This window comes from Stigmatopora argus, chromosome 10, assembly GCF_051989625.1.
Source record: "Stigmatopora argus isolate UIUO_Sarg chromosome 10, RoL_Sarg_1.0, whole genome shotgun sequence".
Classification (NCBI taxonomy): domain Eukaryota; kingdom Metazoa; phylum Chordata; class Actinopteri; order Syngnathiformes; family Syngnathidae; genus Stigmatopora; species Stigmatopora argus.
The window spans coordinates 128,439-149,693 of NC_135396.1; the positions used below are offsets into that span (position 1 = coordinate 128,439).

General features: G+C 52.0%; 6 protein-coding genes and 1 non-coding gene across 12 annotated transcripts; 1 reads left to right on the forward strand and 6 right to left on the reverse strand.

Annotated features, from left to right (window-relative positions):
• Positions 1–53: 53 nt before the first annotated feature.
• Positions 54–1,727, reverse strand: LOC144083187 (putative segment polarity protein dishevelled homolog DVL1P1). Of its 3 annotated transcripts, XM_077610766.1 has the most exons (5): positions 1,246–1,727; positions 1,094–1,168; positions 950–1,030; positions 558–851; positions 54–490 (listed from the first exon to the last, which is right to left on the reverse strand). In XM_077610766.1, the coding sequence occupies exons 1-5, from the start codon at positions 1,301–1,303 to the stop codon at positions 414–416; spliced, it is 585 nt and encodes a 194-aa protein (XP_077466892.1). In that variant the 5' UTR covers positions 1,304–1,727; the 3' UTR covers positions 54–413. The 3 variants fall into 3 exon arrangements, with proteins under 3 accessions (XP_077466892.1, XP_077466891.1, XP_077466890.1); XM_077610765.1 differs by having other exon boundaries at positions 54–851; positions 1,258–1,727; XM_077610764.1 differs by having other exon boundaries at positions 54–851.
• A 138-nt stretch (positions 1,728–1,865) lies between these two features.
• Positions 1,866–3,977, reverse strand: rpl35a (ribosomal protein L35a). The gene is made up of 5 exons (XM_077610767.1): positions 3,861–3,977; positions 3,281–3,314; positions 2,858–3,010; positions 2,644–2,788; positions 1,866–1,959 (listed from the first exon to the last, which is right to left on the reverse strand). The coding sequence occupies exons 2-5, from the start codon at positions 3,289–3,291 to the stop codon at positions 1,936–1,938; spliced, it is 333 nt and encodes a 110-aa protein (XP_077466893.1). The 5' UTR covers positions 3,292–3,314; positions 3,861–3,977; the 3' UTR covers positions 1,866–1,935.
• A 548-nt stretch (positions 3,978–4,525) lies between these two features.
• Positions 4,526–12,308, reverse strand: lrch3 (leucine-rich repeats and calponin homology (CH) domain containing 3). Of its 3 annotated transcripts, none has more exons than XM_077610725.1 (20): positions 11,909–12,308; positions 10,482–10,626; positions 10,190–10,316; positions 10,010–10,115; positions 9,665–9,801; positions 9,413–9,522; positions 9,204–9,297; positions 8,989–9,073; positions 8,735–8,913; positions 8,468–8,526; positions 8,339–8,384; positions 8,167–8,268; positions 8,040–8,054; positions 7,900–7,953; positions 7,782–7,812; positions 7,629–7,709; positions 6,995–7,113; positions 6,772–6,909; positions 6,602–6,679; positions 4,526–6,162 (listed from the first exon to the last, which is right to left on the reverse strand). In XM_077610725.1, the coding sequence occupies exons 1-20, from the start codon at positions 12,198–12,200 to the stop codon at positions 6,013–6,015; spliced, it is 2,148 nt and encodes a 715-aa protein (XP_077466851.1). In that variant the 5' UTR covers positions 12,201–12,308; the 3' UTR covers positions 4,526–6,012. The 3 variants fall into 3 exon arrangements, with proteins under 3 accessions (XP_077466851.1, XP_077466849.1, XP_077466850.1); XM_077610723.1 differs by having other exon boundaries at positions 9,204–9,300; positions 11,909–12,304; XM_077610724.1 differs by having other exon boundaries at positions 6,011–6,475; positions 9,204–9,300; positions 11,909–12,304.
• Positions 12,309–13,397: 1,089 nt separating this feature from the next.
• Positions 13,398–14,946, reverse strand: kctd14 (potassium channel tetramerization domain containing 14). The gene is made up of 4 exons (XM_077610762.1): positions 14,808–14,946; positions 14,103–14,327; positions 13,900–14,034; positions 13,398–13,780 (listed from the first exon to the last, which is right to left on the reverse strand). Exons 1-4 carry the CDS (start codon positions 14,859–14,861, stop codon positions 13,472–13,474), a joined length of 723 nt encoding a protein of 240 aa, XP_077466888.1. The 5' UTR covers positions 14,862–14,946; the 3' UTR covers positions 13,398–13,471.
• A 688-nt stretch (positions 14,947–15,634) lies between these two features.
• Positions 15,635–18,297, reverse strand: rps3 (ribosomal protein S3). Of its 2 annotated transcripts, none has more exons than XM_077610760.1 (5): positions 18,134–18,297; positions 17,391–17,521; positions 16,585–16,678; positions 16,404–16,498; positions 15,635–16,068 (listed from the first exon to the last, which is right to left on the reverse strand). In XM_077610760.1, the coding sequence occupies exons 1-5, from the start codon at positions 18,224–18,226 to the stop codon at positions 15,684–15,686; spliced, it is 798 nt and encodes a 265-aa protein (XP_077466886.1). In that variant the 5' UTR covers positions 18,227–18,297; the 3' UTR covers positions 15,635–15,683. The 2 variants fall into 2 exon arrangements, with proteins under 2 accessions (XP_077466886.1, XP_077466887.1); XM_077610761.1 differs by having other exon boundaries at positions 16,585–16,811.
• LOC144084113 (small nucleolar RNA SNORD15) lies at positions 16,162–16,285 on the reverse strand. The gene has a single exon (XR_013303739.1). It is a non-coding gene; the product is annotated as a small nucleolar RNA SNORD15 (small nucleolar RNA).
• A 318-nt stretch (positions 18,298–18,615) lies between the features above and the next one.
• LOC144083178 (mRNA decay activator protein ZFP36L1-like) lies at positions 18,616–20,692 on the forward strand. The gene is made up of 2 exons (XM_077610749.1): positions 18,616–18,780; positions 18,867–20,692. Exons 1-2 carry the CDS (start codon positions 18,727–18,729, stop codon positions 19,680–19,682), a joined length of 870 nt encoding a protein of 289 aa, XP_077466875.1. The 5' UTR covers positions 18,616–18,726; the 3' UTR covers positions 19,683–20,692.
• Positions 20,693–21,255: the final 563 nt, after the last annotated feature.

Genomic DNA, 21,255 nt, shown 5'->3' on the forward strand with positions numbered 1-21,255 from the left:
GGTTGAGAAAATGAGATAATAAAAACACGTGTAGTATTGTTATGTTTTTGGAAATCATCATTGTATTTTCTTTTTCTTTCACATGACTTTTCTACGCACACATTCAATGTGAATCAAGACTCCATTCAAAGGGGAAAAACGCCAGGGTCCTTCAATCCCAGCCCATGGTTTAGTTAGAAAAAAAATCCTAATGGCTGCCTGGGAGCAGTAACACTTTTGGGAAGGGGAAAATAACATCTTCTCCAACAAAAGTGCACCTGAACAAAATTCAACACATTTTTGGGAACTAAAAAGAGGATCCATGGCAGTTGATTTCACACATTTGGACTCCGGTAGGAGGGAGGGAGGGAGGGGAGAGCCTCTTTTTGGCCGCCGGGAAAACAAAGGACGTTGCTTCAAATTTCAGGTGGCGCTCAAGGCTCGGACCCGCTCCGGAACTCGGCCGTCGCTCCCGCCTCGTGCCCGTCAGCCGCCGTCATCTGACCGAGGCCTACCGGGGAGCGGGCGAGACGAGACGGTGAGGGTCGAGGCCCCCGGCTTGAAGATGGACGCCTCACCTCCCGACACGTAGTATCGCTTCGGCGAGAATCCCTTGTGCGCACGGGAGTCCAAGGCGTGGCGGATGAAGCCGCGCTCCAGCAGGCGGGCGGCGTAGCGGCGAGCCTCCGCCCGCCCGCCGGCGCCCGCCACGTTCCGCCGGAGCCAGCGCACCGCCTCGCCGCCCGTGAAGGCGTCGGGGATGACCACCTTCAGCCAGGTCCGCCGCCGGAGGGCCACGCCCGAATCGCCTCGCAGCATGGCCGCCGCCACCGTCGCCATGTCGCCGTCCACGCCGGGGCCCTCGTCCTCACCTGCGAGACGACGTGGCGGTCGCGCCACCGTATCCCCAAAGCCGTTGGAGACATTTTTTGGACAAAAGGTTGCCACCGTCCCGACCCCTCGGCCCTACCGTAAGGAGGGAGGAGCTTCCCCGCCACGGCGGCCGTGTGCCACACCCAGGAGGCGGGGTCGATGGGCCGCACCGGTTCGCCTGCGGGCGAGAGGGAGGGGGAGAGAGACGGGGCGCTCGACTCTGCGGCCGGCCCTTACCCACCCTCGGGCAAGGCGAAGACGCTCCGGGGGGTCCGGCGCCGAGACCCGGCCGGCGAAGACCAATCGTCGCCGCTGTCTGACGGGTCAAATAGACACCAGTAAGTCAATGGACCAGCGCCCTCGAGCACCCGAAGAGCGAGCGCCCTTACTCACCCGAAGACGTACTGGTGGACGTGGCCTCGCCGGGGACCGGACCTTCACCTCCGCTCATCTCCAGAAAAGTCCTAAAAGGAGAAGGAGAGACGGAAAGGCGGCCGACGCCGTACAGCCTGGTTCCGACGGCGGAAACTCACCGAGAGCCCGGCGTCCTCCGCGAGGGGGACGTCTTCGATCGCCCCCGTTGGCCGTCGACAGAAATGCGCGGCGGGCGTTGGACGGTGGGGAGGTCACGTGACGCGGGGGACGGCCAACGTAAACAACTTTACTGGAGCGGAAGATCCGCCCGCCCGCCCGCCCGGGGCCACGGCGGAGAGCCCGTGCACATTAGCCCGCCTTCCTTTCGGGGCCACTCACGTGTTCGGTCAGGAAGGCGGAAAAGGGCCTCCGGGCCTCGGCGTAAGAGGCGAGCGTAGGCCACACGCCAACGTGGCCATGATGGCAGTGCATTTTGAGCCGTTTCACCTCGCTTTTAAGTGTGCGCAAAGAGGCGGCACGCTTACGTCGCAACCTCATTTATGTAGTCAAGTCATTTCTAAATGTAGTACAGATGTCTTGAAAAAGATGAATGTGACGCCTGTCGTCGGGGCCCCAAATGGAGAAAAAAAAAGACAAGATTGTGCAGAGGCGTGCGGCCATCTCTTTATTGTTTATTTACAAACAACGACAAACTGCCGGGGGTGTGTCTCACACTCGAGAAGGGTACAGCATCTGCGCACAAAAAACAAAGAAAGCAGGGTCAGGAACACAAAATTCAACTCGATATCAAAACAATTATTTACTCTAGGCAAACTATCCAAAAAGTTTTTGTCTTTTAGCGCCATCGGCAAAGATGGACGTCCCATTGTTCGGGTTTCTTAAAACTAAAATTCGGGTTTATCGCTACGAGACATCCATTCCAACGTTCGGTGTCGTCAGTGAGCAAATACAAGATGCTTTCATATTCAACCTCCTAAGACCCAGACTTGCAAGGCGTGCATTTTTTATTTTCCCTTTGATATTTAGGCTTAATGGGACCTGATGAGTGTCAAAACAAAGAATGATCTGTTTACATGATGTCATCTCTGAGAAAAATGATGCCCACATCATAAGTGAACGGCAGGCCTTTTTATAGTGTTGTGACACCCAAAAATGTGATGCCCACACGTGGACGCCAGGTCCTAGGAGGTTAAAAGAGGGGGCCAGCAAAAAGACCCTTCCCTTTTAATGTCAACACCAGGCCTCCCACTTGAAACGGATTGGACGTCGACAAAATGCAGAAATACGAAACCTGCTGCGAGCTGGACTTCCGGTGAACCACAAAAACTAACAATGTGGATTTTTGCCACGCGGGATACTTTGGACGGGCACGGCTTGTCAACGGGGAAAGAGAAAGGTTGGACGGGGGACGCGTACCACTCGGATGCGATGTCCGATGGCTTTGGCGGGCAGGTTGCTGGTGAACTTTGCTCGGACCATGCCGCTGTTGCCGTGCGCGCGCATCACTTTGCCCCAGATCACGCGCGTCTTGTTGGGCTTGCCGCCCGGCGTCACCGTGTTCCTGAGGTGGAAAACCAAACAAACAATGAGAACAGGGCGGGGGGGCCCGTCGGCGAGACGGCGTACGGACTTCTTGGCCTTGTAGACGTAAGCGCATCGCTTCCCCAGGTAGAAGTCGACCTCGTTGCGGCTGTAGCAGCCTTCCAGCTTGAGCAGGGCGGTATGCTCGCGCTGGTTGCGCAGGCCACGCTTGTAGCCCGTAAAGATGGCCTTGCTCCACAGTCTGATTTAAAAAAATAACAATGGTATAGTCAACTCTATTACAGACAGTTTAACTCCACCTAAAGCGCGCAGGAGCTTTCCCTCGGTCACCAATTTTACTCTTTGTATTTGGCAAATCAAGAGGATCACAAAGGAGTAATGACAACGGTGGAACGTGATGGGAGTTGTGGCATCCTGAGGGAAAGCTTCTCTGCGCAAAGGGGACCGGTGAGTTATTCATTCACTCAAAAATAAAGACATTTACGTCAGAAACAATCAAGAAAGAGCTCACCTTCCCGGCATCTTCACTTTTCAAGACAGCTTTCCTGCACACACCCGCGAGGAAAGGAAACGGGCAGTGAGACGTCATTTCATTGATTTCATTGTGAATCGTAATATCGAACACCTAAACGGCCCGTTCAAACCATTCGCATTGATTTCAAGTTGACGCTTAATAAACAAACTAGACGAACGAATGCGCGAAGGCACTCGCGTGCCGTGCCCTACTGTGTATGTGCGGTGACAGCTCGCTCGGAGCGCCTCGGAAACTGCAAAAGTGCCGAATTGGAATGACTTGGTGGGATTTACTGACGAATAAACTCAGCTAGCTTGCGGGGTCACGGGTGGGCTGGGAAGGCGAGAGTCACAGCCGACTACTTGCTTTTGAATCGGTGGCGCCGGCGGAGCTAGCCCGAGTTAGCATTAGCGACAGGATCCGAGATCAATCTCTGCCATCAAAAGGTTCCCAAAGACGCGAGTACGCACAGGATGGGAAAACGTCGCCGCGACACATCCGAAACGCGTATTGTGCGAAAACAGCGGATATTTTGGAAGACTTTTCAACATTGACTATGTCGCTTTAGCCATCTTACCTGATCTACTGTCGCAAATATGGCAAAAAGGACCTGGCGAAAAGCATGCTGGGAACATGTTGGAAAGGCAGGCGGCCGCGGCCCGCCTGATCAAATGACGCATTTGATGTCGTGTTTCAAATGTAGGAATTCAACCATGAACAGTTCAGAACACTTTAATGCAATTACAACTACTTTTTCTAAATGGATTATGATTTTTAGGGGAAATGAATATTTTTCCCGAAACGCAATGACATTTTAATTCGAATCATCACACGCAACTGATCAACCTACATTTTTTAATCACCAAAATGTAACTTTTTCTTCAAATATTCAAAGAATTCAACGTAAATCCTAAACACGTACACAAAATATTTCGACAGCAAACTGTATTCATATTTAGGGGTATTTGGAGCTAGGGTTAAAAAGGGTAGTTTTAAAAAGTTGTGAAGTAAAAGTAGTTTTAAAAAAGCGAGTTATAGTTGATTATCAATCGGACTGGGGTTAGAGTATTTTTGATATTTGATTGCATGGAGCCCTTGTTTATCTCAAAGTATAGTTCAAATGCAAGAATCTTAACCTCTCAACAATAGATATTGACATTTCTGCCAATGGAGGAAGAGGATTTGTTTTGTTTTGACTCAATTCGTAGAAACGTCCAGACCAAAATCCAAGACAAGAGCATCTTTCAATCATGTATATATATTACATATTATTTATTTGAGACAGACAGCTTTGTTTTCGTGTTTTTGTTTTTACAGCAAATGTCAAAGAAGTGAAAACGTGTCAAACATTTTTAGACAAACTTAGAAAAAAAGAGGAATTTTCGACCCTCGCTATGGTAACAAAAACACTCGAGCGAGGAGGGCGTTCTCTCTCGATCTTTATATACACACACTACTACACACTTTGTATTTACACAATACTTTTGTACACAAGTAGGCAGCGACCATCCCGCGATGCAACGGGAAGCGGGTCACATCATGTAAAAGGGAACTGAAGCCTTTAAAAAAATGTTCCGAAACAATATCGTATTTGCCGGCGTAAACTGTTGCAGCGCCATTGACAACAATAGACGTCCAAACGTGTGGCCCTTAAAACCGATTAAAATGATTGAAATAACCTTGTCACGAGTCAAAAGTCTCGTAGAAATGGAACAAATATTCGTTCGCTCACTTTAAATGGAATAAACGTTCTGCTCTGCGACGTCAATGTTAGCCAATTCAAAAAAATGGAATGCGCTCTTCCTCTGGCCAAAATGGAGCCTTCTAACAATGAGTTTAGCAATAGAAGCCCAATCCATTTGAAGTGGGAGGAACGAATAAACTAAACGCTGCCAAATCTTCCACTTCGAATGGATCGGGTCGTTAATTTAAGAAAAAAAACCACACATTTAGGACAAATATCACGGACGGCTAATAAGAATTCAACTGGGTCATCAATCGCCACCCATCTTGGGAGGCCGGCATGTTGAGAATTATCGCCCTTTACTGGCGCCCACAGTGAACAACAGAACGTGACAGAATGTCAGGCGATTAGATTTAAATTAAATGTAATTTAATTACAATTAAATTAAACGGGCTCGATGAAGTTTTTGTATAGAACGCGGCGTACAAAAAGGCTTTAGTTCCTCTTCCAAAGCGAACAAGATGAAATGAAAGCAAAAAAAAGGTGCAACAACAAGACACAAAAATGTGACGAAACAACATCATTAAAAAAAAAGATAACAAATCCGCATCTTTAGCTTAGCACCGTTAGTACTCTTTCCGCCCAATCACAAAAGTCCAAATACTTTTTTTGTCCTGTAAATTGCACGGATTTGGTAGTGTTGCACCGATACCAATTTTGTCTCCAACGCCAATCCGGTGTGTGCTTTGGGATTTTTAAAAGATGATCAATATCAAAGCGGCGGCTCCATTCTCATTGGCCGCCATTGGCGGCACGAGCCAAAGTATCGGAAATCGCCTGTGTCATTTAATGGCGTACGGATAGGTATTGGCGCAACACCGGCCGGCATGGGGGTCGAAGCTTACTTTTGACGCTCGACTCCACGCTAACTTTGTGACGACCGCTTCCGACGGATGGAGGCGACCGTCGGCCTCGACGCCAAATCGTGCTCTTGTCGCTAACGGTCGTGCCCAGAGGGCGGAGGTCGACGCGGGTCCCGAGCCCGTCACGGGCCGAGCGGGGGCGCCGCGGCGCTGGCGCTGGGGCTGGCGACGGCGTGTCGGGGCGGGGCCAAGTCCAGCAGCGCGCTGACGGTGGCGGCCACCTGGGAGAGGCCTTGCTCCTCCAGGATGTGGAGCGGCAGGCACAAGTCGCTCTGGACACACATGCAAAAGGGAGGACGGCGACGACGACAACAAACACAAAAAAAACATAAACAACGCAAAGATGGGTCAACACAAGGGAAATGAAGCGACGCAAAAGGACAAACGAGGGCGAAGAGGATTGACCACGTGGAGGCGCTCTCACGTTTCCAATGCATGAGCCGCCATTGACGGACGGCGCTAGACGGCTAAACCCAAGCGATCCATTTTCCAAAGAATGGACTTTATGAACTCTTACAAAAGAAATGGAGTGAGTAGAAGCAAAGGCGTCATCCCACGTGGTCATTTTAGGAGAGCGAGCGAGAGCTTCCGAGCAAACGAGCGGCGCGTGAAGGGAAAAGTCGGAAAACGGAAGGAGATGAAAGAAAGACAAGAGAAAAGAAAGGCGTTAGCGGCAAAAAGTTGACGGAGAGCCACGTGGCCGCGCTTTACCTGAGCCACGCCCATCCTCCGACACGCTTCCAGGAAGTTCTCCACGTTCCTCCGACATTTGGCCATGGTCAGTTTGGGCTGGGGAAAGATGCAGAGGTTTGTCGTGGACGGCGGCGGTGGCGGGCGTGGCGGACGACCGGGAACTCGCTCGCTCGCTCGCTCGCACTCACCACGGCGGGGGAAGGCACGTGTATGCTGGGTACCGATCGTGGGCGCACGTGATTAGCCAGGTGACACAAGACCACGCCGTCCGTCAGCGCCGCCCCGAGGTCACCCGGCAGCGACACCTTCAGGCGGCTCTCGATGTTCTGCCGCGACAAAGGCCGGCGGGTCGGCGCTTCGACAAACCCGTGACGGCCGACCGCGCCGCCCACAAACATTTAGCCCGCTCACCTTCCTGAGCCGCTCCACCAGCACGGCGTCGTGTCCCGAGGTTGAGGCGGACGACGTGGCTTCCGCCCGTTGTTGCTGCTGCTGCTGCTGCTGCTGCTGAGGCGAACTTTGGCCGTCCCCTGAAGAACAACAGTTAGCTTTAACGTGGCGTAAAGGTCCACAACCACGACGGTATAACCTTGTTCACGACTTGATTAGGAAAGGGAATGATGGACAGTGGTACCTCTACATACGAGCACTTCTACATACATTACGAGCATTTCGAGATACGGGGAAAATGTCAAGCAAATGACTCTCTCTAGATACGAGAAAAATTTCGAGATGCGAGAAAGCCAGGTGGCCAAGAGATGAGGCTATTTATCATTGTAGTCTTTTTTGCCACATCTCTTTCGTGTAGAACAGATATCTACGAGCACTGGGCAGAGCGCGAATGCCGGAGCAATGGCTAATACGAGCAGTATAGTATATTACTTCTCGTTGGCTGCTCATAAGAACATCAGGGGCACTGGCTCTCTCCCCCACAACTCCTCGTGTAATATCTCTGATCGCAACCATACCTCTGTCTAACGTCTTTGCGAGCACTGAGCAGAGTGTTGCATTGTTTTCAGCACCGGGCTTTGCTTGCTTGGCTCACCCCTCCTCTTTTCTTCTCGTTGGCCCAGGCGGTACAGGAAGCTCTCCGGTCGCAGGCCGGCGCCGCGGCAGGGAACGCCGTCTACGGGATGGCCGCGGGCGGGGTCAGCGGCGGCGGCGGAGTGGCCGCGAGCGAGCCGGACACCCGTCTTACCGCTCGGCGACAGTCCGCCTCGTTCTTCTCCCTGACGTGACGACGCGATGCGTTCACGTTAGCCAAAGTTGGGAGAGCCGTGGCTTCCGGCTCGGGGCGGAGGCGGGACCATTCTTACCACGAAGAGGGCCGAGTCGTCGGTGTGGGTGGAGCGTCGGGAGGGATACGTGGTCTACGCGCGCAAAAGGAGGAGAGCAAACCGCAACGTTAGGGGCCGAGGCGGGCGTCAGCGGGCCGTAAGCGGGTGGGCCAGTCTACCTCGCCGTCCGGACTCTGGAGGAAAACAAGAGAGAGAAGCCACAGCCACCCATAAAATGCTTATCCTTCATAGATAGCATGCCAGTGCTTCACCATTAGAATCAGTGAGTTCACTCTTGCCGAGTACCTTGAGGTCTCTCTGCGGGGGGCGGGGCTTGTGCCTCTCCTCGTCGTACCTGAGGGCAGCCATCTGCGCCTCTCGCCTCATCCGCTCCACGCCGCCGCCTCTCTAAGCCACATGTGCGTGCGTGCATCAGGCGGACGCTCACTCGCTCGGGCGCGTCGGTCGACGTCCTTACCTGAAGCTGGCCGCCAAGGGGGGCCGCGGCACCGTCCGCCACGCTCCTGACAGAAAACGAAAAGAATTCTCCGCTCCGCTCCAGTCTAGTCCAGTCCAGCATGCGTGGCGTGGCGTCGCGTGTACTTACCTGCTCGCTCTCTGCCTGCAGTCTTCTATTCTAGATGAATTGCTTTTGCCTGGAGAACCCTGAGTTGAAAAAAACCAAGCGTGAACCTTTTCGTGCAAGAAAATGCTCGTATTTGGGCAATACAAAACGTGAATCATTTTCAATGGATATCCTTTTCAAGTCCGACTTTTTCCATACCACGGCTGAGCCTGCGGTTTAACGTCTGAAATGTGGGTGAAAAGCAAAGCCCTCCGAATAAAAGACAAAGTATAAAAAAGGTAGGCGTACCGTGTTACCGATGCGTCTTTCGATGTAGGCCATGAACTGCGAGCTGAGGCTGGCTCGCTCGCCCCCTCCCGCCACGGGGCTCCTACCCTCCGCCGCCGCCGACGTCGTCGTCGTCGAGGCGCTCCCCCCCGCGCCCTCTTCGTCCTCGCCGTCGATGAAGTCGATCTGTTCCGGTTCGTCTGCGCGCGCCGTCAAAAAGAGGGTCACGGAGCGCCACCCGAGGCGGGGTCAACGTCGTGGGGCGCCGCGCTCACGTGTCCCGTTGGCCAACGGCGGCGGTCCGGCCACGCCGCGCCTCCACTGGATGTCCGTGGCTCGAGCGGGAACGTCCGACAACTCCTTTCAAAGCGGAGGTGCAGAAACAGAGCATAAATCGAGTCAGAAATCTAGCCGGCCTCTCCATACTTGAGTTCTTCCGTTCTCTAACCCTAACGCTGACGTCGTCGGCCCCGCGGAAAGGGCGTCTCACCTCGTTGACCGACCAGCGTTTGTCCCCGCTGTCCACGCTGTTGAAGCCGGAATCCAGCGCTCCGTACGGCCGCCCGGGGTACAGCTCGTCAACGCTGCTAGTGCGAGCGCAGGCACACGTGCACACACACAAAAAAACGCACACACACAGACACACAGAGTCAAGTCGCGACCCTGGGCGAATGAGCCCGCCGCCAGAGGATTTCAGACCAGGATCCAAAGTTCAGAGGTCGCCTGTCCAATTCCGGGAGGTCAGAGGTCGTCTTGCTGGCCTCCATGTTGAGGAACTTGAAGATGTGAACTTTGCCCTTGATGCAAATCTGCAGCACACAAAAACGTGGTCGCTGAGCGCCCAGGAAAAGGCCTTCCGTTTCGTTCGTTGGGACCTCGCGCCGTGAGACGTCTATCGCCAACCCTCCCATCCCACTTGAAAGGGCTTAAGCCGGCCGGGAGTTTGAATACCTGAGCAGGCGGCGTGTGTAAAGGGTTGTTGTCCAGGACCATTGTGTGCAGCTGCGACAGGCGCGTGTAGCACAGCGGGATGGACGTCACCTTGTTGCACGAGAAGTCCAAACGCACCAGAGGCAACTCGGCCAGCTCTAATTCAAAACACACAAGCGGTAAAACAATGAATCAAACAACAAAAATCATCATCAGTTATTTTTCTATCGATTTCAAAATGCCCCTGCAAATTGGAAAAAGTCATTGGTCACTTTCATTTTGGGGCATTAAAAATCAGTTTGTCTTGATTTGGGGCCATTTGCAGAAATGAAATGAAATGAGCAGTGCTTATGTGCACGCGCGCACCTGGAGGGAGGGTGACCAGGTGGTTCCTCCTGATGTTCAAGTCTCTCAGCGCCTCCAGCCGGCCCACTTGAGAAGGCAGCGACCTGATCTCGTTGCAGCTGACGTCCTGCGGGGAGGGAAGCGAGCGCCACTTTAGGGAGCCCGTCTGCCCCGGGTCACGCCGGATCTCCCAACACCCACCAGCTCCGTCAGGTGTCTCAACTGTCCCACTTCCTGCGGCAGCGCCACCAGCTTGTTGTTGCCCGCGATCAGAACCTTCAAGGGGAGACTGCACAGCACCACCGGCAGCGCCGAAAGCTGGTTGCGACTGCCGTGCGTGCGAGACAAATTTACTTCTGTAGCCTTTATTATTACATTTTTTTAACATGCCATCAGCGATCCCAAACAGTCGGTGCAGCACTTGAAATAAGACTGAGTAAAATGAAGAGAATGATGGAAAAGGGAAAGCTCAAAGCGTGTGAGTGCACCTTACCTGAGGTTCAGGTAGGTGAGGGCCTGCAGGTTGATCATGTGATCAGGCAAAGACCGCAAACAATTCTGGTAGACGTTCAAACTCTCCAGAGACACCAGGAGGCACACCTCGGGCGGAAGATCCGACAGGCGGTTCCGAGACAAGTCTGACGCCGCCGGGACAGAACAGACGCACGCGCCGTTTAAGTCAATTACCGTCATCTCCATCCGTCGCGTGACGTTCCGATAGACCGGAAGATGGAGATCTTGTGACTACGCCTGAGAGTAAAAGGCAACAATAGCCAGTGTGTGTGGAATTCAAATAGTCCCATCGGAGCATCATATCGAGTGGCGATCCGTTACTCGTCGGTAAACAAATTATCGGACGAGTGATTTTCACTGCCGATTCCAGTCATCATCTTCAGCTCAAGTTGCGTTGTGAACAACTATCATTTTTTTCCCTCCCAAATTTAGACAACTGCAACAACTTGCTTTTACTTGTACAAAAACGACCCAATATTTTTGCCGTTTACCTGCTACGGGACATTTTTGTGCATTTTACGTTGTTGGAAGGACTAAGCCAGGAGTTGTCAAAAGTAGTGCTGTCCTGATCCGAACCTCGGTATGGGGATTTCTCATTGACTGGTTCCAATATTTTTCAGCAGAGAATGAGCCCCCAAAGTCACAAAGTACGAACAGAAAGCGACTCACAAATGCCCTAAAGCCATCAGGAAACGATCCAAAATGTACAGGAAGTAACCCTGAAATGCCCCAAAAAGGGCAACAAGTGACACAAGCTCAACAGGAAGTAAGTGACCTGGGAGTACCCTCGCGTTAACTAACGATCCAAAATGTACTCATTTAATGAGTACATTTATAATGTAATGACATTACCTGCCATTGCATTGGCAAAAATGAAAAGAAAGTCACCTCAAACACCCCCACCCCCGCCCCCCCAAAAATAAAAGGAAGCGACGCCAAATCTAGAGGAAGTGTGGTTATTTTGGAAGAAATTATTTTTCTAATAGCTTTTATGGTATGTTTGGGAACAGTACAACAACGGAAAGCCAGGTTGGCATCAGTCGAGAATGACCTACGAGTTTGTAGCACGCTTCTTACTCGCTGAAATTAGCATGACGATGCGAAGGCTAATAAGTTAGCATAACCAAAAGTTGACCAAATGCGCGTACAGCTCACAAAGTTGTTTTTAGCTCGGTTTCGCGAACAAGGCAGCGGTAAATGGCCGCTTTGTGACTAGGGGAGTGTGAGTAAAAAGTTGTCCGGCCGGCCGGACGCACTTATTTGCGGCGGCCGAAGCAACAAGTTGTTGTCAGTCGCTAGGCTCCTCCGCGGCGGATCGGAAAGCAAGTCAGGCGCAGGCGAGGCGAGGCGACGAGCACGACGTTGGAGCGAGAGACGGCTTCGCGAGCCCCGAGGCAGCAGACTCACCGGCCCGGGTGGTGTCGGTCAGGTCGTGGTTGGCGGCCCCGCGGGGGAACTCCTTGAGCTTCCTGCCGCTGAGGTTGAGGCAACCGGTGGCCGAGGCTTCGTCCAGAGCCCGCTCCAGCGAGCGGTTCCACGGCACCGGGCCCGCCGCCGCCGAGGCCAGTCCGTTGTTACCGGCGACGAGGACGCTTCCCGTGCCGGAACCGCCGCCGTGGCCGCCGCCGGCGCCGCCGCTTCCCCCCGCCAAGCCTAGTCCGGTGTTGTCCGCAGAGCCCAACAACACCGACGCCGCCATTACACTCCCCTGCTTGCTTGCTTGCTTGCTCGCTGCGCTAATGCTATTGCTAACTCTCCCACCCAAAACTTTGGTGCTGCGTGTTTGCGCATGCTCACAACGGCACACGATGCCGAGGCTGCTAAAAGTATTGGAAGTGCAGTGGTGTGCCGTCAGGGCCTTCAAGGCCTTCTCTGCTGGCCTAAGAAATTCCTATTCCTGCATCCTCACCCTCTTGATACTGTGACAACAAAATTTCCCAAATACGGGATGAATAAAGTTATCCAATCCAATCCAATATCTGAATCATATATTATATTTTGTCCATCAATACTTGTGAAATAATTCCAAATTGTCTGTTAGCTTCCTTTCATTGCTTCCCCCCTGGTTGCACTGCTTCCAGATGCATTTTCATATTGAAGCATTTAACCAATCACATTTCAGCCATTATTTATTGCCAGGGTCACAAATCTGCCTCAAGGCCTCCACAATCAGTTCTGCAGGCTCTGCTGCATTAAACAAGCGTCGATAAAACTGTTGCTTTAACCAATCAGATTTCGAGTTGGCAACACCACAATGCCTTCTCGCAGGCGTAGGGATACGTCATCGCTTTCACCAACTATGATTGGCTAGTGATAGAGTGGACTAGCCAGAGCTACCAAACTGTATCTGGAGCGAGCTGCACAAGCAAATCTATTGTTGTGTTGATTTAAAGCCATTTTCAAGACGGACTTTTCAAGAAAAAAAAAGCTGGACATCATTAAGAAAGGTCGGACAACTCCAAAGCAAGCAAGCCTGTCACAACCGGGAAGGAACATTTTCAGCACTATATCGAATAAAAATGTATGCCAGAAATACGACAGGACAGGCTCGACTTTCAGCATTTGCTTCGATGGCGATAGAAAAGAAGGAAGAAAGAAAGGAGGATGGATATTGTGTACAGTTAAAAAGGAGAGTAAAATATGGCTATATTCCTAAATAATATTTCAATTGTATGAAATTCCTGGGGAAAGTCATCCTCCGGACCCGTTTCTAATATCTGAAAAGCTCCAGTGTTTGTATTTAATCACTAAATGCTGCTAGGAAGTGGATTTTACCCCATTTTTGTGCATTGATTTATTGATTATTTTTTATGTGTCGCAGCTGTAGCTGTAGTCGAGGTTTTATAGCCATATAATAGTTTTTGCTGAAGGCGTCACTAGGAAATGCACGGACCGCCACTGCCAAAAATACATGTATTTGAGGAACGCATTTTAATGCCTTTGAATTGTAATCAAGCGGCTCCCGACCCGTCACCACCAGGTGAAAGTTAGCGTGTGGAAAAAGCCGTAGCTTCGAGACAGGAAGCTCTTCTCCACGCAAGGTTGGATGTGGACCACGTAGCCCCGACTGCAAATGTCCCTCTGCACGCAGTCCAGCAAGTCGGCGGCGCCGGGCTCGACGTTCCACGGTCCGAACCTTACCACCGACTCCTTGTTGGCCCGCAGGCCGCTAGCCGCGGCGTCATAGTTGGCCAGGTCCTCGTCGGTCCGCAGGACGCAGATCACCACCGTAGAGTGGCGGGAAGCCACCGCCTCGGCGCGACCCATGCGGATGAGAACCTGGAACCCAGACACGGAACCTCGCTGAGACCATCGCAATGCTCTGAAGCAAAAAATGGATCTTTCTCGTTAGAAGGACAAAGCTGTCTGTTCTTCGTAAGTCCAAGCAGAATTCGGACCTCAATGTTCTCCTTGTATTGGGGAACCCTGGCCAGAAACTGCTGCCTGCCCACCAGCTCGCCAAACATCTCAGGACTTTCCTCCAAACGCTTGACCATCGCCTGGACATTGTAGTAGGCGGCTTCCTTGTGAACCTAAGACCACACATTGACGCGTACTTAGTGTGGGGATCGGGGGGGGAATCACGTCTTCCGGGAGTTACCTGCGGGACGTCGCCGAACGGCAGGCATCCGGACCTGAGGAACTCCAGGATGGCCCCGAAGTGCCGCCCGTTGCGGTCCAGGAAGTAACGTCCTTGCCCGTCCCTGGGAAGCGCGGGGCGTCCGGCGAACCACTCGGCCAACTTGGACTCCGGGTACTTGGTCAGCGTCCCCACGCTGGTGCAGAATACTTGACCCCCCACATTTAAGTCGACCACGCGCGGGTGCTGCAGGCGGGGGAAACGGTCAAAACATCAGGTTTTTCAGATGTACGGATTGTTGCATTCATACATTCGACGTTTCATGTTTTCATCATTTGTGGCGTGTCAATAAAAACCGGGGCCCTCTACTACCGCCTAAGACTGCCCTCTAGTGGCTCAATCGTTATTTTTAGGCACCCCCAAAAATTCCTGCGCATTTTCACGCAAGCGCTCTACTGACTAGCACCAAATGATCATTCCGCAATTCTAGTTTATCCTCCAGGAAACAACCAAAATCGGGTCACGCGAATCGATAGATATCGGCCAATGCTACATACATTGACAGCAAGTTTCAAGACAATCGCTTCGCGTACGATTTGACTTCAGCTTTGGGGTGCAACGAGAACGATATAATCATATCGTTACCGTGTCAAACGCAAGAATGGGAAGAAGTTTAGGAGAATCGCCATGGAATCAACTGACAGGAATCCCAATCGGTAGTCTTACTGGAGACGCGCTTTCCCAATTTTCCTCCCCAACTTTGAGGTCGACTTGGCTCATGTTTCCTCGTTGTCGCGTTGATGAGGCAGGTGAGTCGAAGAGGCGGGGCCAAACCCGGACGTGCCTAGATGGCGCTTTTAAGGGAGGCTGGGCGTTTCAGGGCGGCCACCTTGCGTAGGAGGGGACTTTAATGTTAGGTGACTTTATATTGGCCACTCAAACATGCGGAAGCTGGTCAATTCACGAGGGATTGCCGAGCAATTTGATTGGTAACTAACGTGGATGACGTCGACAATAGCTAATTAGTTGGAGCAGGTAGCTCCCCCAAAAATGCTTAGGGGCCGAAGCAATATGGCCAACGATTGACGACGCTCGTTCATCCCCGAGTGCACAGCAGAGATCTATTTTCGCAAGTTATTTTTTTTTTTAAATATCTAAGTGCAGTATGCATACATGTACATCTATGTGTATGTACACGTGTATATGTATACATATATTTCAGCAACTTATTTATATATTTATTCATGTATTTATTTATTAACTTACTTATGACCTATCTATTTGTGTCTATAATGCCTTTCCTATTTCTGCATCCTCACCCTCTTGCTACGGTGACAACGAAATTTCCAGAATACAGGATGAATAGTTATCCAATCCAATCCAAATTATGAGCGCAGATTGGGAAATGTATCCAAAGACGATATTATTGGAACACAAATGTCGAAAATTTGCAAAATCATTTTCTTTGTCCACTCATTGGCCGCCAGAGCGGATAAAATTCTGTTGCCGTTCGCGACAAAAGGACCGTCGATGGAAAAAAAAAAGACGGTCGGTCGGGTCGCTTTGGTAGCTTTTATTTGTTTTGTGGAAAAGGTGGGGGGTCTAGACGGTGGGCACGGGGGTGGTGCCCTGGGGGGGCGCATCGGGCTTGGCGCCCTTCTGCTCGGAGACGGGCGTGGTGGGCAACGGCTCGTCCTTGGGCTCCACGATGCTGACGTGGTCGGGCAGGGGCTTCTTGGGGCCGATCTTGCCGCTGGGGTCCCAGGGCAGCATGATCTTCACCTTGATGCCCAGGACGCCCTGGCGCAGCAGGACGTGACGCACGGCCGTGTCCACGTAGTAGTTGACCGGGTCGCCGCTGTGGATCATCAGCCCGTCCACGAACTTCATGGACTTGGCCCTCTGGCCTCTCAGCTTGCCCGACACCACCACCTCGCAGCCCTTGGCGCCGCTCTCCATGATGAAGCGCAGCACGCCGTAGCACGCCCTGGTCAAAAGAGAAAAGTTGAAGAGCCGGCGGATGTCCGAGCCGCTTTGGCGGCCGGGAGCCCAGCGTTTCCCCTCCCTTTCCGCCGGCGGTCCCTCTCAGACAAATGCCTCAATGTCTTCAAGGCAAAGAAACGGGCGCCGCCGGCAGAAACGCAAAACGCGATCCGCCGCGGGCGCCGTTTCCCATCCGACTCGTCATCGTATCATCATCGAGGGTCGTCGGCGGAAAGTTTTCGCCCCATCGCCGATTTTGTCGCCAACGACGGCCGGTTGACCGACGACTCGCCGACTTGAATTCTTTTTGTTTTTAAAAAGTGGACGGGCATTTCTCACCTTCGCACGGCCAAGCCCCCCAGCAGCTTGTAGCGCAGAGATTCGGCTTGAGCGATGGCGCACAGGCCGCGGGTCGCCACCTTCTCGGCGTACAGCTGCCGGGCAAAAAAAAGACGCCACGGTCACGGCGTCGTCACCGGGAGGACGGGACGGGGGTGCCGTGCCACGCTCCGCCACTCACCTCCACGCTGCCTTCTGGGAAGCCAAACCTCTTCTGGACCACGGCTGTCAGCTCGCGGATGCGGCGGCCTTTCTCGCCCAAAACGTTTTGCGTCCTGCGGAGCACGCCGTCACTCACTCGCATAGCGGAAAAGCACTTTTTGACAGAGAATTTAAAAGCGGGTCGTTACGCCCCGAGGCAAGTTCCCCCCACGACCGTTCGGAAGTCAACATTAGATCGACGACAATCTGAAAGCAAACAGAAAAATAAAATCAAGCCCGGGCGTCGAGCGAGGCCCCGTGCACTGATCCGGTGTCCAAAATGGAAGCGGATATTTTTGGGGAGTAGCGACGCTTTTCAACGCGGCGCTTCGCGACGCCATTATTTGTTTCCCTCTCAGACAAATGCCTCAGGTGGTCGTCAGCAGGCAAAGAACTCGGCGGCGCCGGGCAGAGGCCGAAAGGAAAGGCAGAACGCCAGCCCAGACGGCCGCCCGGCAGCAGACGCCGGTCCCGGTCCGACTCGTCATCAAATCTTCACCGAGGGACGATTCTGATATAATCGATCAATATCCTAGGCTAACTTTGTCTACCGTTTGGATGATCTGAACTTTTATCCCCTCAAAACGACACATGAAATAGGATATAACTGAAGTTCACCGATTGAACGATGGTCTTTGTTAGTTGTAATATTGCACCACCTAGCGGCCGTTGTTTCAAACGCAAGTAGCACAAGAAAAGTGAACTTCTTAAGCGTGCATTGGCGCCCAATTTATTTTTCAACGACTTGTTTTGGATGAAGTTGTACCTTCCGAACTTTGCGCTTACCTGGTGGCGAGGATGATGATCTCGGTCCTGGACGGGGTGACGCGCACCTCCACGCCCGAGTAGCCATCCTCGGCCAGTTCACGAGTCAGAAACTCGTTGAGCTCGGCCTTGAAAATTCCGTCGGAGACGAACTGGGGACACAAGATGACACGATGAGAACGTTTCCAGGTTTGCTGCCCCAGTTTGGCTGCCTTTCGCCATCATTGATAGTTCACACGAGTAGAAGTCCAAACCATTTAAAAAGTGGCAAGATTGCCATCTAATTCAAGTTGACTGATAATGGCAGGCCTCCAGACAGGTGGCTTCTACATGTGTATCACCAGTGGACGTCCAAAGTCTTTAGCACTGAATGAGTGCATTGAACGGAGTCTACCCATAGCCTTTGGAACTAGTCACGAATGACTATGTCGCTAGCATTATTTAAACGTAAGCTGAAGCTGCCAAATAGCATTGCTAACGTACACCACAACTCATGTGCTTACATTACAAATAGCTGCCTTCCCTGGCAAGTAAAGTACAACAAATTGAGACAGTCGTCCTTCGGCTAACTCGACGCTAGCACCGACGACGCCATGTTAGCGAGCCGCGCTACGCCGGCTCTTAACATCCCGTGCCATCCAGGTTTAGCGGACAGGGTCGAGACCAAGACACCACACGGGGGACAAGGGGACGCTCGCCACCATCCCCTCGTGCGCTTATTTGCCTAAAAAATAATGTTCCCAATAACGAAAAAGGACACTTGCCTTCCTCTTCTTGGAGATCTGCACCGCCATGTTTTCGCAGGCCGGAGACAGGAAAGGACGACAGAGCGACGCGGAAGTTGATTTATACAACATGTGACTTTTTCCGGTGACGTCAATGGCTTTTTCCTCCGTATTTTTGTTTTCCACCCCGGGTTGATTGTTATCTAGAATGTACCGACAATAAGGAACGTATTGGGAAATACACTATAAAAAACAACGATATATTAGTTTAAGGGAATAACGGCGAACATAAAATGACGGCTAAGAGAATAAAGTCAATCATAATAAAGTCGTAATAATACGAGTCGTGGAATTAATACAATAAATAAAGTGGCAATATGACCATAAAATAATACCTAGAACGTAGTTAATGTTGTGCTTTAGAAACTTTGCTAGCTGCAAACTGAACGTTCCGGTGGATGCGCGAGGGGGTCACGACTGAGTAAAGAAAGGGGTGTCCGGGATTAGTGGGGGTGCCCTTTCACCCCGCCCCAACTATTTAAAGAGATTCCAGCAGATGGTCTAGAGAACGTCTGGCCCCAGAGCCACATCGTCGCACCCGCCAGAGCGTTTTTGAGGGCCAGTCAGCCAGGATGCCGTCCCGCTTCCTCACGCCCTTCGTGGAGGTGGACCGAGACTTCTGTAAGGTAGGAAAAGAAAGCGGTTTCGGACCCTCCCGGGGTCGATCGAAAGACGCTCGTCTTTTGACACTTGCGTCTCTTTCTTGCGTCAGAACTTTGTGGTTCCGATTGGGAGCGGACCTCGCGGCGAGGGCTCGCTCCTCACCAGGATTCCCTTCCGGACGGACCGCTCAGTCAGCGTGATCGAGGGGGGCGTGGCCGAGGTTGTTCCACTGCCACCGCCAACGCCGCGTCCCCCGATCTCTGCGCGCTACAAGACGGAGTTGTGCCGCACTTTTCGGGAGACCGGGGCGGGGGCCTGCAAGTACGGCGCCAAGTGCCAGTTCGCGCACGGGCCGGACGAGCTGCGGGACCTGAGCCGCCACCCCAAGTACAAGACGGAGCCGTGCCGCACCTTCCACAGCGCGGGCTTTTGCCCCTACGGCGCACGCTGTCACTTTATCCACAATGCCGAAGAGGGTGGGGAGGACGAGGTGATGCTGGGGGTCCCGGCGGCGAGGACCCGGGCGCGAGCGGTCCTGCGCCACAGCCTCAGTTTCGCCGGATTTGCCTCCCGACCGGCAGCATCGTCGCCGTCGCCGTCGCCGTCGCCGTTCCAGTCCCCGTCCTCGCCCTCGCCCCCGCCCTCGTCCCTCTGGCCAGGGCTTCTCCTCCACCCCACCTTCGATGAAGACTCGGACGCCGACGGCGCTCTCGGGTTCTCGGCCGCCCCGGTCCCCCCCGGGCGCCCTGCCGGTTTGCGGCGTTTCTCCTCGGCCGACTCGCTGTCCGCCTCGTCCTGCTCTCTGAGTTCCGGCGCCGAGTCGCCGGGTTGCGGGGGCGAAGCCGACGTCGACGGTGACGGGGACGGCGACGGCGAAGGGCGCCGTCTGCCCATCTTCAGCCGCCTGTCGGTCGCCGACGACTAGAGGCGATTTCCCTTCTGCTCGCTTTGTGCATATTGCACGCCATCCGTCCGAAGGCAGCCACTTGTTCGGCGCTTGTAGTGCCGCTGAGTTTATTTTTTATATTTTTAACTTTTTTTGTCAACCAAGGCCACCTAGGTATTTGTCGAAATAGTTGCTAGTGGTTCTCAAATGCTAAAAAATGCCGAAATGCTAAAGTCATAGCATCAACCGAAAGTGAGAGAAGTTGATGACATTAGCTCCCAATTAGCCTTCCTTTCACAGCTGCTTTGGAAGACGACGTCACTCCCACAATGCGCTTCAGCTTTCTGTTTGCGTGCTATCCATAAACGTGCTAGTGCTAGTCTCTTGTTGCCGTGTAACAGTTCTGTCGACGTGTTCTAGCTAGCGCGGCACTAGATAGCTACGCACCAGGAAGTGAGCTACGGTTCCTCAAAACCATCACAAAGTAACCTGAAATCAACAGGAAGTGACCCGATGTGTCCCCAAATCTAGAAGTGAAAAATTAATTGCAAGGACACCAAAATACAGCTTTTGGGGTGCTACTTGCTGTATTTGAGAACCACTGGTGTCGGCCGTTAAGGGCACAATAGCTACCAAAGCTAACATTAGCCCAGCCGATAGTTGAGAGAACATTGTCTCTAGCATTCATTTAGTGTGTTGCCTTAGCGTATGGCTAATTTCTATTAGCCAATTTGTCTGTGTGTCTATTGAGACAACTGTGCTGCTTGCTAACTGCTTACAGGATTTTAACTGTATTTTTGTACTCTTATTTTTGAAGAATTTCCCTTTCCTCTTTACAACCGCTAACAGGTTACCTTGGTAGCATTGCGATTGGCGGGCATACATCGAGGAAAAAAACCCTCATGTTTTTTCTAAATGAAGTCCAATTTTATTTATTTGTCCTTAGACGCCGGTGAATTTTGCTTATTGTTGATATAAGAGACGTTGATTTGTTCTCTACCTTAATATATTTTCTTCCTGATTCTAAATAAAATGCCACTAGCACCAAAGTTCTTGACCTGATTTGTGTGTCCAAGCAATACTAATAACCCTAATCCTGCAAGAACAGGCTACCATGGATAGGCTAATGTTTTTAGTTACATTATCCAAATGCTCAAAAGCATGCATTTTTCTGTTTAGTTTTGTTGTATTCCATTTATTTCAATAAAAAACAAGATAAAATGGGATTTAAAAAAAAATTGAAAAACAACTTTTTTTTTTTCAAAGAAGGCTTTTAAGGAAAAATGGCAGCCAAAGGCCAAAACCAATATCATGGACTTCCTTCCCACTGGCTCTCTCTATTGTGACCTGGCCGCTCAACGACAAAAAGGAGCTTGACAGCACCGTCTTCCCACGCGGGCGGGAATCTTTTTCACCATTCCATTGTGTGTCTGCAGCTCTTTGTTGGAGCATCTGTTGCCTAAACATTCAATGGGCGCAAATTGCAACACAACGCACAAAGGCAGGCGGGGCCACGCAAGGGAGAAAAAAAGCTAGGCTTTTGGTCCCATCATGCACGCAAACACATCATCGGAGCTGGGGGAAAAGTCATCTAATAAACTTGCATAAAAAT

What these genes read in the sequence shown, in the direction of transcription:
- rps3 (XM_077610760.1), bottom strand. Translation starts at nt 18,226, where the DNA reads ATGTTGTATAAATCAACTTCCGCGTCGCTCTGTCGTCCTTTCCTGTCT. An exon ending in ATCATCATCCTCGCCACCAG is followed by an intron (nt 16,679 to 17,390) that starts GTAAGCGCAAAG and finishes CGTGCTCCGCAG; the next exon opens with GACGCAAAACGTTTTGGGCG. An exon ending in GGGGGCTTGGCCGTGCGAAG is followed by an intron (nt 16,069 to 16,403) that starts GTGAGAAATGCC and finishes TCTTTTGACCAG; the next exon opens with GGCGTGCTACGGCGTGCTGC.
- kctd14 (XM_077610762.1), bottom strand. Translation starts at nt 14,861, where the DNA reads ATGAGCCAAGTCGACCTCAAAGTTGGGGAGGAAAATTGGGAAAGCGCG. An exon ending in ATTGGGAAAGCGCGTCTCCA is followed by an intron (nt 14,328 to 14,807) that starts GTAAGACTACCG and finishes CCCCGCCTGCAG; the next exon opens with CACCCGCGCGTGGTCGACTT. An exon ending in CGTTCGGCGACGTCCCGCAG is followed by an intron (nt 14,035 to 14,102) that starts GTAACTCCCGGA and finishes GTGTGGTCTTAG; the next exon opens with GTTCACAAGGAAGCCGCCTA.
- lrch3 (XM_077610723.1), bottom strand. Translation starts at nt 12,200, where the DNA reads ATGGCGGCGTCGGTGTTGTTGGGCTCTGCGGACAACACCGGACTAGGC. An exon ending in GACCGACACCACCCGGGCCG is followed by an intron (nt 10,627 to 11,908) that starts GTGAGTCTGCTG and finishes CGGCGGCGTCAG; the next exon opens with ACTTGTCTCGGAACCGCCTG. An exon ending in CCTGGTCACCCTCCCTCCAG is followed by an intron (nt 9,802 to 10,009) that starts GTGCGCGCGTGC and finishes GTTTTGAATTAG; the next exon opens with AGCTGGCCGAGTTGCCTCTG.
- rpl35a (XM_077610767.1), bottom strand. An exon ending in TACGTCTACAAGGCCAAGAA is followed by an intron (nt 2,789 to 2,857) that starts GTCCGTACGCCG and finishes TTTCCACCTCAG; the next exon opens with GAACACGGTGACGCCGGGCG. An exon ending in TCGGACATCGCATCCGAGTG is followed by an intron (nt 1,960 to 2,643) that starts GTACGCGTCCCC and finishes TTTTGTGCGCAG; the next exon opens with ATGCTGTACCCTTCTCGAGT.
- LOC144083187 (XM_077610764.1), bottom strand. Translation starts at nt 1,303, where the DNA reads ATGAGCGGAGGTGAAGGTCCGGTCCCCGGCGAGGCCACGTCCACCAGT. An exon ending in GTCCACCAGTACGTCTTCGG is followed by an intron (nt 1,169 to 1,245) that starts GTGAGTAAGGGC and finishes TTGACCCGTCAG; the next exon opens with ACAGCGGCGACGATTGGTCT. An exon ending in CGTCTTCGCCTTGCCCGAGG is followed by an intron (nt 1,031 to 1,093) that starts GTGGGTAAGGGC and finishes TCTCGCCCGCAG; the next exon opens with GCGAACCGGTGCGGCCCATC.
- LOC144083178 (XM_077610749.1), top strand. Translation starts at nt 18,727, where the DNA reads ATGCCGTCCCGCTTCCTCACGCCCTTCGTGGAGGTGGACCGAGACTTC. An exon ending in TGGACCGAGACTTCTGTAAG is followed by an intron (nt 18,781 to 18,866) that starts GTAGGAAAAGAA and finishes TTCTTGCGTCAG; the next exon opens with AACTTTGTGGTTCCGATTGG.